Source organism: Lissotriton helveticus, chromosome 8 (genome assembly GCF_964261635.1).
Source record: "Lissotriton helveticus chromosome 8, aLisHel1.1, whole genome shotgun sequence".
In the NCBI taxonomy this organism is placed as follows: domain Eukaryota; kingdom Metazoa; phylum Chordata; class Amphibia; order Caudata; family Salamandridae; genus Lissotriton; species Lissotriton helveticus.
In genome coordinates this window covers 213,067,637-213,081,804 of record NC_136069.1, presented here as the reverse complement: position 1 = coordinate 213,081,804, position 14,168 = coordinate 213,067,637, and the positions used below count along the sequence as shown (strand labels likewise).

General features: G+C 46.0%; 1 protein-coding gene across 1 annotated transcript in view; it reads left to right on the top strand.

Annotated features, from left to right (window-relative positions):
* Nucleotides 1–14,168, top strand: part of IFNAR1 (interferon alpha and beta receptor subunit 1) — a 215,356-nt gene that overhangs the window by 128,100 nt on the left and 73,088 nt on the right. The window contains exon 7 of the mRNA XM_078656953.1: nt 5,793–5,989. Coding sequence (XP_078513079.1) covers nt 5,793–5,989 — 197 coding nt within the window. The remainder of the gene's footprint in view (nt 1–5,792; nt 5,990–14,168) is intronic.

The window sequence follows — 14,168 nt, the reverse complement described above, 5'->3', positions numbered from 1 at the left end:
GCGTGTGCTGGAATCCTTTCTGAAGTGTAGAATTTTACACCGAAACTTACACTACAGCAGACTTTGAGCCTGCTCTCTTCCCCATAACATATGTTTATGTATTTTATGTAATTAACACAGTTACAAACCTCGTGAAAGCAATTTTGTAAACAAAAAAAAACGAAGTTTTAAGTTTAATTTAACAAATTGATTCTGTTTCAATTTAAAGCTACAAACATTGTTTGTGTGTAGCTGCAAACATGTAGGTATAGCCGTTTTGGTACTGGTTAATTTGTAACTTGCGTTACACAGAGTTGATCATCTGAATTTTAATAGGGCCTCCGCTACTGCCGCTTTAACACTTTAATTTCTAAGAGAAGAGATGCATGCGTTTTAATTATGCGGTAGCTTCACACAGGGTGTTTTCTGTTTAGCTTGCACAACATAAAGCATATAAACTGTAGAAATAAGGGTGGGATGTTGTTAAAGGGTCAAAGTGGCACCGTACGAGTTTGGCAAATATTTTTTATTGTTTAGTTGTAGTTATTCATCTTTTATTGTGGACGAAGTACTGTTAATTTTGATACATGTAATAAATACATTTGAACGCAAGTGGTGCTATGCTATGAAATTATTTTGTATGTAGATGGGAATAATTAGCTATTGCCGCCCTGTTAGTGCTTGTGAATGGTTTATGCACAACTTATACTTTGAAAACGATATGTGTTTACGGGTTTTGCATTGCGATCTTTAGCATACAGACAAGGCACCGTAAATTTGTCATTTTTAATGTGCATAATTTAGTCAACCCGACCATATATTTGGGTGGTCGTCAGCCATATAATTTCAGTGGCTTTACAGATATATTGATGTTTGGAATATACACAAATGGACATCAGGATTTATGTTGCAAAGCTACTGTTACAGGTAAGTAATGTGCTTTTGAAGACAGGCATGTGGAGTAGTTAATGAAGGAGGAGTGCAATGGTGCTAGTGACCCGGTCCCCCCACCGCATTAACCGTGTACAGAGTTTTCTCCAACAACCTTTTGGTCAGATGCTAGTCGTGCTGTATGTACACACCCTGCCTAAAGCTCGCCATCCCAGAAACAGACCACAGTCCTTGTATTTGCTTTCTATTCAGCGGCTGTACTTTGTGCTTCCTTGTGGTGCCCACAGGGCTTATGCTGTGGAGATATAAGGGTAATAGGGCTTGCCATGTACACCTAACAGCCTACTGCATCCTAAAGTGGGGAGGCCAAACATGTACTTTTCTTTGCTATATGTGAGGTTTTTTTGTCTTATATGTGCTTTATGCTCACCATTTGTGCTTTTAAAGTGCTTCTTGTGCATTCTTTGGAATCCGAATGTGTCCTTTTCAGGCCACACAAACCTTCTTTACCTATATACGAGTCTTTTGGACGTAACGTTTGGCTTTTACACTTCACTGTGTATTGTGCCTTTGTTCACGATATCTGCTTTTAATGTTTTAGGCGTGCCCTTTAAACTTGATATGTGGCTTTTAGTTTCGTAAACCTTTTAGTTACATTGCTCAGTAAACACGTAGCTACTGCTGCCTTCGTAATGCTTAATTTGCAAATAATGAAGTGGCGGTGTTTCATGAGGCAGCAGCTTCACAATATGATTTTTTTGGGGGGGGGGGGAAATGTACCTGAAAGAAGAGTATATGGACTAAACTTTAATAGGATTTTAGCGGCAGCTGTTTTCAGTAAATTTGACTTTTTGGGGCACATAATTTCGTCAACCCAGCAACATTTTTGGGTGCTCTCCGGACACACAATGCCACATAGATTTACATGTGAATGTAAATATAGATTTATGGGGCAGGTTACAGGTAAGTAATATGTTTATGAAGACAGGCATGTGTAGTAGTTAATAAAGGACTGCAGTGGTGCTAGTGACCCAGTTCCCCCACCAAATTATCAATTTCTGTTTTTAAAACTATATCCTTTTGGGCAAGCGTTACTCTCGCTGTATGAACACACCCGTTTTAACGCTCACCATGCCACTAACAGAACACAGTTGTATCCGCGGTTTGCGGTGCTTCTCTGTGGTGCCCACACAGGCTTATGCTGTGGAAATATAAGGCAATAGTGCTGCCATCTACATATAACCGCCTACAGCATCCTTCCTAAGGTGGTGTTGGGGAGGCGGGTGGGAAACAGGTACATTTGTTCGCTCAATGTGACTTTTATTTTCTTAGTCCTGCCTTTTGCTCACGGTTTGTGTCTTTACAGAATTTCTTGTGTGGCCTTTGGAATTGGTGCTGCTTTCCTAGTGCTTAATTTGTGACAAACAGATTCACTCTATCTATCTACCGCCCTCACTCCATCTATCTATCTACCTCCCTCACTCCATCTATCCATCTACCTCCCTCACTCCATCTATCCATCTACCGCCCTCACTCCATCTATCTATCTACCTCCCTCACTCCATCTATCCATCTACCTCCCTCACTCCATCTACCGCCCTCACTCCATCTATCCATCTACCGCCCTCACTCCATCTATCCATCTACCGCCCTCACTCCATCTATCCATCTACCGCCCTGACTCCATCTACCGCCCTGACTCCATCTATCCATCTACCGCCCTCACTCCATCTATCCATCTACCGCCCTCACTCCATCTATCCATCTACCGCCCTCACTCCATCTATCCATCTACCGTCCTCACTCCATCTACCGTCCTCACTCCATCTACCGTCCTCACTCCATCTACCGTCCTCACTCCATCTACCGTCCTCGCTCCATCTACCGTCCTCGCTCCATCTACCGTCCTCGCTCCATCTACCGTCCTCGCTCCATCTACCGTCCTCGCTCCATCTACCGTCCTCGCTCCATCTACCGTCCTCGCTCCATCTACCGTCCTCGCTCCAGCTATCGCCCTCGCTCCGGCTATCGCGCTCGCTCTAGCTATCGCCCTCGCTCTAGCGATCGCCCTCGCTCTAGCTATCGCCCTCGCTCTAGCTATCGCCCTCGCCCTATCTATCGCCCTCGCCCTATCTATCGCCCTCGCCCTATCTATCGCCCTCGCCCTATCTATCGTCCTCGCCCTATCTATCGTCCTCGCCCTATCTATCGTCCTCGCCCTATCTATCGTCCTCGCCCTATCTATCGTCCTCGCCCTATCTATCGTCCTCACTCTAGCTATCGCCCTATCTATCGTCATCGCCCTATCTATCGCCCTCGCCCTATTTATCGCCCTTGCCCTAATTATCGCCTTCGCCCTAATTATTGCCCTCGCTCTATCAATCGCCCTATCTATCGTCCTCGCCCTATCTATCGTCCTCGCCCTATCTATCGTCCTCGCCCTATCTATCGCCCTATCTATCGTCCTCGCCCTGTCTATCGTCCTCGCCCTATCTATCGTCCTCGCCCTATCTATCGTCCTCGCCCTATCTATCGTCCTCGCCCTATCTATCGCCCTCGCCCTATCTATCGCCCTCGCCCTATCTATCGCCCTCGCTCTATCTATCGCCCTCGCTCTATCTATCGCCCTCGCTCTATCTATCGCCCTCGCCCTATCTATCGCCCTCGCTCTATCTATCGCCCTCGCCCTATCTATCGCCCTCGCTCTATCTATCGCCCTCACTCTATCGCCCTCACTCTATCTATCGCCCTCACTTCACAAAACTTATTTACAAAAGTTTAAGCTCTTGCCATTATAAATTACAATAACTTTCATTTAAGTATTAATTATTTAAAAAAAATAAAAGCCATTGTTATTTGTAAGATCAATACACCTAAGTCACGTAAATACAACACATATTGCATTACAAATGCTATAGGTGTCACATTTGAGAAAGTTGAACATATTGGCATTGTAAATGACAAAGCTATTAATTTCGCTATTTTCAAAACCAACACATAAATTAAAAATGGGTCATTTACAATACCAATAGCTCAAACTTTCCTAATGCGAGACCTATTGCATTGCAAATGCTTGTTTAATGGGGCAATAACACTACTCCACACATTTCCACTGGTAGGTCATCTTTTCAATTATTGGGTATAATAGGATTGTATGCTTTGCATCCCTATTGGTTACATGCATATATTTCTAAGGAAATCGATGTTCTCAAAGAGTGGGGAAAAGGCCAGTAAGTTAATGCCAATTTCTGTAAATCTGATTGAAAGGATGAGGTTGTCCTGGTTCAATATAGGTGAGCTGGTAAGAAGAAAGGAACCAATCTAAAAAAAAGGGTTTGTCTAGATTCTTTGAGGCTGGAAGAGTGTTGGGTGTGTATGGCAATATGTAAAAGTGGAAGGTTGAACAGTAATGGCACCATCGTAGGTTAGCTAGGATCCAAAGTATTCATCCACATGTTGCCAAAATTCAAACTGCCTTTTTACCTGAAGGTTATGATTTTCAAAGGCATTCTATAGTTCTTTAGACCCAGCCCCTCATTTTTGGCATTGTGACGAGTGATGCATGGAGACGCAGCAGTCAACTGTGTCATCCATCATGACGTTGCGTGGATAAGGATCGGTCATTTTGCTAAAACAATTAAAGTGTTAAATTGAAAACACTGTCTTGCTTTACCTGTTCTAGTTGGTGATACCAACTCTACATTCTGAATCTTTATATGCAACTCTCAATATTTAATGTATATGTATTGTGATTATTGTTTTGTTTTTATTTTGTTCATATGTTCTTGGTATTGGCTTTTATTGTTTGCAAAGGAAGGAACATGTGCTGAATAGAATGTATATAAGTTGTGCATTTATCATATAGAACTTGAATATGTTCTCATGGAATGTGAGTGGGCTGGGAGTGGAGTCAGTTCAAAGACTGTCTGAAGAGATTACATCCACTCTCTTGCTGTGCCTCAATAAAGCCTGGAACTGGAAACTTATGTGAGAACTGCTCATTCCACCAACCGATATCTGGTTCATCGACTAGTTTTGCTAGCATCTCAGTCAAGCTTCTTGAATATTTTAAAGCTAGGAGTCTGGTAGGCACAGGATCTAAAATTCAGATTGGGAGGGTATAAATAGAATGTCATGCCTTCTCTTTGCAGTCAGTTTATTAAACAGGAAAAGCGCAATCTGGTCCTGCCTCACGGTAGTAAATAGTCAGGAGTTAAGAAAGGGACACTTTAGACTGAGGCAACTAGAGCTTCCTTTAACATCATGTACTTATTTCTTTTGCAGTGTTTTAACAAATGTGCCGGGTGTGTTTATCATTCAACAAAGTAAGCTTTTTATAACTTAGTGCCAAGTTGTGAAGCCCCTTTGAACTCCTAGTTAGGGTTCACTTCTTAGGTGCCACCCATTATTTCTGTTTAAGAGAATACATGCCCATGCTATCTTGCAGAACTTAGTTGTCGAAATATTTTTTCATTCAAATCTGTTTTATTGAAAGAACAAATCAAGAGGAACAATACTACAATCAAATCATCATAAGAAATAAAAATAAATAAAAGGAAAGTAAAGAAGAAGAAAAAAAAGGAGAGGAACAAGTGTAGAGAGAGGAAGACGAAGGTATATTTGCAAAAAAATCATGCTTAAAAAAAAAAAGAATTTCCATTTATGAAATGTATCCTTTCAAAAATACAATCTGCGCCTAGCAAGGTGTGTTCAGACAGTGTGATGTACGATTTTGAAAAGCTTCCCCCCATACAGTCTTCAACATCGACAGACAGTATGTGGTTTAGTGGCAAGATGTTACCTGTGCAGTAGGTACAAGACTTGGCTGTAATTATGGTGTCTGGTACAACAACATTTTGAAAGCGCTATATAAAAAATAACGGAACTGAAAATTTACAGCTTGTTATCCATTTGCGTTCTAGGGAACGATGTCTGAAATATAATCAAAATGAGGCTACCTGGACAGCTGTCTTGCACTGTGAAGATATTGTCGCCAACGAATGTCGTGTGTCTTCGGCGTTTGACTTCTATGGAGAGTATTCTATCCGTATACGAGCTTCAAATGGAACAGGGCCACCAGTTTGGTCCAAGAAAAAGAAATTTAAACCTGGGAAAGATTGTAAGCACACTACTTTCTCTATCTTAGTAATTCTCATATTCCCAAAGGCACCTTTTTTCATTTCTAAGGTTAAGAAACAAATTTAGGATTGCAGGTATCCAATCTGAAACGTTGCATGCATGTTCTTCTTGGCTATATGTTACAAAGCAGTCTACTCTAATGAAATGTTTGATGGGGGCGGCATGATGTCCATTCACTGACCTGCTTGTTACAGTAGATCCTACTGTGCAATTTTGTGTAACTCTGTAACTTGGCCCACATGCTTGTCACTGCTTCTAAACACAGAGATAGGATGAAGCCCAGAGAACTCCTTTCAGATATCAGCATAACATTACTCGACCAAGCTGCCCGACTGGCTTCAGCAATGATAATGTAGATTCCACTTTTACTCATTATCCTTTACCCTCTCACATCCCTTTCTTCTTAAATTTCTTCCATTCATAATTGACATGCAAGGCTATCACCACGGGTGTGCATCGCTCTTGAACCTCTGGAAATGATAGATCATCCCACCCTTCTGCTTAACCAAAGACCTACCGCACGGTCGCAGTCCTCATGAACCCAGGTCCCTAGGATCTCATTATGAGTTGGCCATTAAAATGGGGTAATAATGCCAGTCCCAGTAGAAACATTACCAGGTGGTTTTACAAACACATTTACCGGTCATTACAAGTTTTAGGTCCAAAGTAGGAAATAACTCACAGGGCCCATTATTACTTTGCTATTTACGGCACATTTCCCCTGAATTCAAGGCCCTTTTTGACTCACAAGTTCCACCAGTGCTAGTGCACTGCTCACAAATTCCAAATCCTTTATGCAGGTCAAATTTCTGACCAGGGAATGAAGAGGTGGTACTCATAAATAATATCACACATGTACCACTCGGCATGACTTATAGGTAGAACATAAAAGACTTCAGCATGTTCTTATCAAAAACGTTATCACAGGCCACAGTCAGATGGGACTGTCCAGGGTCCTTGGAAACTTGTTTGTGGGCACTCTCCTTTAACAAGCATTGGAAATGCAATAGGTCTCGCAGCATTAGAGTTAGTGCTTTTAGAATTGTTTATGGGTTTTTTTGTAAATCTTTAGCATTTTTGTTTCCTGTAGCCAATGCTAAAGAATAAAAAAAAAAAAAACATAAACATTTCTAAAAGCTCTAACTCAAATGCTCCGAGACCTATTCCACTGTGTGAGGGTGAGGGGTTGAGGGTGAGTGAGGGTGAGTGAGGGTGGGTGAGGGTGAGTGAGGGTGAGGGGTTGAGGGTGAGTGAGAGTGAGGGTGAGGGTGAGTGAGGGTGAGTAAGGGTGAGGGTGAGGGTGAGTGAGGGTGAGTGAGGGTGAGTGAGGGTGAGGGTGAGTGAGGGTGAGGGGTTGATGTTGAGGGTGAGGGGTTGAGGGTGAGTGAGGGGTTGAGGGTGAGTGAGGGTGAGGGTGAGTGAGGGTGAGGGGTTGAGGGTGAGGGTGAGTGAGGGGTTGAGGGTGAGTGAGGGTGAGGGTGAGGGGTTGAGGGTGAGTGAGGGTGAGGGGTTGAGGGTGAGTGAGGGTGAGGGTGAGTGAGGGTGATGGGTTGAGGGTGAGTGAGGGTGAGGGTGAGTGAGGGTGAGTGAGGGTGAGTGAGGGTGAGGGGTTGAGGGTGAGTGAGGGTGAGGGTGAGTGAGGGTGAGGGTGAGTGAGGGGTTGAGGGTGAGTGAGGGGTTGAGGGTGAGTGAGGGGTTGAGGGTGAGTGAGGGTGAGGGTGAGTGAGGGTGAGGGGTTGAGGGTGAGTGAGGGACCGCAAAGCTATGGGGGGCAGAAATACCACAGGAGGGGGCTATAGCATAAATACCACTGGGAGTTGATAGAGCGGGAAAACGGCCAGAGATTTGCAGGGCAGAGAGAGCACCACAGCGAGACAGCAAGGTGCGAACTGTGTGAGATATTGTGACCGGCGCACGGTGGGGCATTCCCAGGGTAGAAACGCACTGGGACAGTGGCAGGACAGAGAACCTGCGCGAAGCTGGAATGGCAAGAAGATCTCTGGGGTTGGTATGGGTTGAGTACCACTAAGGCTGGTAGGAGGGGTGTACCACGTGAGACTGGGGAGTGTGAAATAGGAGCAGCTTTGTGAAAAACGCCGGAGGGTGGTCCGTGGAGAATTTGGAGATTATTGAAAGCATGGCGGCGCCCCCAGATGTTCTTGTTCTGCGTACAGTGTTGTGGACGCGCAAATAGCCGGAAATCCGTGAATTGCTCACGGCAGCAGCGGCGGTGTTGCAGGACTCCTGCATGGTGCTTGCCAGAACTTGGATAACTTCAGAGAATACGGATAAAGTACATTTCAATGCACGCAGGAGACTCCAGGAAAAGGTGCAAGGCGCACCGAAAATGGAACTGCCTAACAGGATGCAGATTTAGAAGGTCGCGTGCCAAATGCAAATAATTAAGACAGTGCTGCATTCCGTAATGTAGCCCGTGAAGCAGCATGCTGGAACAATGACAGAGGGATCTGCTTAGCAAAACAGTCATTCCAGGGAAAACAGCATGACCAGGCGAGAGCAGAATGCTGTGACGCACTTAAAGCAGGCATGGAAATTCTGCCAGGCTAACTCAATCTATCTTCGATGATTCAAGTCTCTTCTGCAGGTAAAGATTACGAAGCGGACGGCACATGAGCGTTTGTTGTAATGCAAACCGCTCGAGCTAACTCGACAGACGTCTGAAGCAGGACCAGGGCGCCTAGAAGACCACCCGAGGTGATACACAGTGGTATGCAAGGGATGGCACCCACTCATTCGATCTCACGCAGGTTCACATAATAACAGCTCTCTAACACTCTAGGTCAAATTTTGAAGTGCATATTAGGGAGTCAGGGAGGAGATATGGTGGTGGTGGGGGGGAGGGGGGGTAGTGTTGCTAAAGGAGATTTTGAAAATCGTCAGGTCATTTAAGATATAAATGCGCGAGCGATAAGGATTAACACAACCAAGAATGGGGAAATGAAGCAAAATACACGCAGAATGGGGCAAGTGGCAAGACAAACTTGAAACAAAAGGGGGAGGGTAAGGGTTCGTAGGCATGCTATAGATGCCGATCCTGCCACGCCTCTGTAGCAAACTAGAAACTATATGGTAGGCAGGGACATTCGGAAAGATGTCAGCTACTTTAGGCAGTGTTCTATCTACCGTAACAGCATAAAAAATGTTTTTAAAAACGGTTCGACTTAATGGTTTGACGGTAAGAGCTGTAATTTTAAGTACTGAAAAATAGAGCTTGTGCAAAATTCCATGAAAAATAAACTGGAAATCTTTAGATTTATACAGCAGCTGAGGAAATTGCCCACTTATTTTCATTTTTTTCCATTTCAAAATACTTATTTTTTTTCACGCTGCATACAGACATGTAACATAATTTTGTTAAAGATTTGATCCAAACTTCAAGTTACCGGCAATATTTTCCATTATACAGAAAACCATGGCAGTTCACAGCAGCTGTGCTTTAATGTACAACAAATCGGGAATCTTTTTTTATTCCACTGATACATTTGCCTTTTAGCGGAATTGGAAGTAACATTTTCTTAACAGCTAAGGTGTGTTTAAATTGTGCCTGTGGTGGTGGGCCCGCACACTCGATGGTGACCCAGAGCTAAACAGAGAAAGACAGAAAACGAAGAAAGACCGAGGAAGATATAGATAGAAAAACAGTCACAAAGGAAGACAACAAAGATGAAAACAAGACGGAGGGAAGAGAGGGGAGGGGGGAGGAGAAATGCGACACGGCGGGAAGGGGAGGGGGCGGAGCGGGTACAATAAACAAGACGGAGGGAAGAGAGGGGAGGGGGGAGTAGAAGTGCGACAGGGGAAATGCGAGACGGCGGGAAGGGGAGGGGGCGGAGCGGGTAAACAAAGACGGACGTGCGGAAATTGCCCACTTATTTTCATTTTTTTCCATTTCAAAATACTTATTTTTTTTCACGCTGCATACAGACATGTAACATAATTTTGTTAAAGATTTGATCCAAACTTCAAGTTACCGGCAATATTTTCCATTATACAGAAAACCATGGCAGTTCACAGCAGCTGTGCTTTAATGTACAACAAATCGGGAATCTTTTTTTATTCCACTGATACATTTGCCTTTTAGCGGAATTGGAAGTAACATTTTCTTAACAGCTAAGGTGTGTTTAAATTGTGCCTGTGGTGGTGGGCCCGCACACTCGATGGTGACCCAGAGCTAAACAGAGAAAGACAGAAAACGAAGAAAGACCGAGGAAGATATAGATAGAAAAACAGTCACAAAGGAAGACAACAAAGATGAAAACAAGACGGAGGGAAGAGAGGGGAGGGGGGAGGAGAAATGCGACACGGCGGGAAGGGGAGGGGGCGGAGCGGGTACAATAAACAAGACGGAGGGAAGAGAGGGGAGGGGGGAGTAGAAGTGCGACAGGGGAAATGCGAGACGGCGGGAAGGGGAGGGGGCGGAGCGGGTAAACAAAGACGGACGTGCACGCGCTTTTAAGCTCAATGCGCATGCGCATTGAGCTTAAAAGTCACGGGCACTGCAAGGAATCGCCACGATTCCTTGCAGTGTGGATAAAGAGCGGATAAGTCCCAATACTCTCGCCTTGCTCGATGCGCATGCGCATCGACAGGCGAGACCTAAAAACGAAATTCTAGATAAATGCAGTTCAGAAATACTGGACGTTTTCAGTTTTTTTGTGCTTGATGTTGACCAGATACTCTAAAAGTGTGAGAAGCATATTTTAAAGGTGATTTTATTACTCTGATATCTCACACCTAGGCCTTAATGCTGCTCTGTTTCTAACTGTCAGTCAAATGTGGGCTTAATTGATCGGTGACTGTCTTTATTAAGAAACAATTAGTGTGTGAAATGGTAATCTTCGATGCCCAAGAGTATTGAACACCACCCATGCCAGTAGAGCCTTTGAACACCCAGGCTCTCTCAGCGCCATTGTGGTGTTTCATTTAGGACAGTCATGACTTTCTGTTTCCATCTGCGGGTATTGAAAGTGGATGCTGGGCTCTGAAGTTGAATGAACCTAAAGTGTAGGGGAAGCTCTGAGGGGACCTAGGGACATGTTCGTTCTATTGTCTATTCAGGAAGTGAATTTGGTGAGTTTTTGCATTGAGTGAGCTTTGGTTCTGCCCGTTGTTCAGTATTGATTTCTATTTCAATTCCCTTCTTCTGATTTAAAGACTTTCCTCCTAATTATTGTTTTTGTCCCAACCCTAGAGTATTCCTACCTCACCCTGACTTTTGAATGGATGAGTTGTATTCTTCCACTGCTGACTTGAGGAAACTATTTTCCTTTTCTTTTTCTTTTTTTTGCAAGCATTTGTGATTTTAGCACTTTGTGGAAGTGCATGTTTCTTTCTATCTCTCCCTTAGTGTGCTCATGGCTCTTTCCCTCATTCCCATATGCCTCTCTCCCTCATCCTCTCGTGTTATCCTCTGTTGGCCCCATCCTTAACTTCCCTACCTCTGTTATTCTACATCCCCCTTCCTCTGACACCGACCACTGCAGTGACTTGCCAGTGCTGTGACTTGGTGTTCGAGGCATGTGGGCTGCTAAATTCATATCTTTTGCATTAGATCGCCGTCTAGTGTTGGGTCCGGATGATCGCACATTGTTGTCCTGGAAGAGTCTTCGAAGTATCCTGAGATAGGTGGCTCCTCCCCTGGACTACAGTGCGCATGGGCATCGGCTCCATCCCCAGATTGTTTTTTTCCGCCATTGGGTTCGGATGCGGTCTCGACGTCTCTCTGTCGGAACCGAGAAAAACTAGCTTTTTTACGGCCAAAAGGCCTTATATTCTTTACGTCGGTATTGTTTGCGCACGGTCTCGAGTTCTTCCGTCTCTTGGAGTCGGAATCAGCGGAGTACGTTCACTCTTCGGACATCGAGGCCTTCTCATCGCGACACGACCGCAACTTTTCAGCATGGAGCGGAGTCCGTTTAAGTACTGTCCGCTCTGTGGGTCCAAATACCCACATATCGACGTGCACCCGGTCTGTAACAAATGCCTTTCACCAGACCATAACGAAGACAACTGCATGGCCTGCGCAAGATTCAGGTCAAAGAAGACACTCAAGCTTCGGCGCGCGGTGCGCCTTGAGGCCAGACAAGCGGCCCCGGATCCACAAAACATCTTCGGCGACCAAGATGAGGAAGAACAAGGCCATCATCTTCAAATCTCCCCGCCCGAGACGGAGGTCGAGGCGGATCCGGAAGACGACAACGGAGTCGTGGGTCAAGGCCTTGAATACGTCGACGAGGTAGGGGACGTCGAAGAGGTTTATGGGGCCGCGGAAGATAGCTCAGGGGACGAGCTATGCCCCGAAGGTTACGAAGATCAAGATCGGGTCACGGGATCGCCTGTCGGCCTTACCCAAGACCCCGTACCGCAAGCCACGGCCCCGCCTGCAGGCCCGGCCACGGACATACTTGCTGCGCAGCCCGTATCGAAACCGAAACTGAAACCTACGGTATCGACTACACCTAAAATGGCCGACCCGAAATCGAAACCGAAACTTATGGATTCGAGCGTCCCTAAGATGGCGGCCGTCCCACCAAAAACACCTAAACCCGCTGCTTCATCGACTCCGTCGGCCCCCGGTCCACAGAAGTCGAAGAAATCTGTCGATTCCACAGTGTCGAAATCGGCGCCAGAGGAGGTTTCCTCTAAGAAGGGTGGTCGGCACGGGTCAACCGCTGCGACGCCGTCAAAGCCCGCCAAAGCCAGCGACACGGCTCCGGTTCCGACTGGGACTTCGTTAGTCGGACGCGTGGTGGAGACGGAGCCGGCAAAATCACACGGATCGAAGGCTGGCACATCTACGCATCGGTCCAAGGACTCTGGGTCGGCGGCTGCGGCATCATCGTCCAAGACTCAGAAGGGCCAACAGGACGTCGGATCCGAGGGCAAGGTCAAAACCTCCTCGTCGGCGCCAAAGGCCACTGTAAGTGACGCGTCCCACATCGCCTCTTCACTACAGAGAATCAGGGAGAAGGCCTCTGCTACGTCGGCTCCGATGCCATCGCCACAGAAGCCGATGGACATTCCGGCAAAGCCTGCGAGTAAACTTCTCTTCCTTCTGCCGCCAAAAGAGGCGCCGAAGGCCTTTTCGACAAAATCGACGCCAAAGAAGTCGGATTCTTCAACGGCAGGAGCACTTTCAAGTCGGGTACTCGACTCAGAAGAGGATTCTGAGCGTTTTATCGACGCAGACACGGGCAAATTGACCCTTTACAAGAGGAGGATCACTTCACAGCCAGTGGACTCCTATGTCATCCCCCTGAAGAAGAAAAGGCTTCCTCAGGACGCTTCAGGCCTCATGGAACCTATCCAGCCTCCTCCAAGAAGGAGCCCAACTCCTTCCCCAGAACACTCTGAGGGTGAGGGATATGATGATGATGACCAATACACTTTCCCCATCAATGAACCCGATGCACAGCCAGATTCATATGATGACATGGGTGACCAAGGCACCCAAAATGTGGGGCAAGACCCACAGCCTTGCAGTGCACGTGCATCCCCAACAGAAGATTCTGCAGGTTTTCATGCACTCATTGAGAGGGCAGCTGCTAATCATGATGTGGACATGCATGCTGACCCAGTAGAAGAAGACTTTCTATTTGACACTTTTTCAGTCTCTGAAAGGACAGTAAAGACACTGCCTATGCTCAAAGGGGTCCTCAAGCATGCTGCGGACATCTTTAAAGAACCTACCAGGGCGAGAGTGGTCAATCCACGTATCGAAAAGAAGTACAGACCAGCACCTGCAGACCCTGCATACATTCGGGGACAGTTGCCGCTTGACTCCCTGGTGGTCGCAAATGCCCGCAAAAGGGCCAACTCCCAAACAACGGGTGAAGCTCCTCCCCCGGATAAGGAGTCCAAAGTGCTTGAGGCAGGAGGCAAAAGAGTGGCTGCACAGGCTGCCAATTTTTGGCGTATTGCAAATACACAGGCACTCTTGGCACGTTATGATAGGGCGCATTACGAAACCCTAGAGCGGGTTCTAGAACACCTACCTTCGCAGTTTCAAGAGGGCACCAAACTGCTTATAGAAGAGGGAAAACTGATCTCCAACGCAGCCATAAAGTGTGCACTTGATGCTGCAGACACAGCAGCTAGGGCCATTAACACTAGCGTCATGCTGAGACGACAGGCGTGGC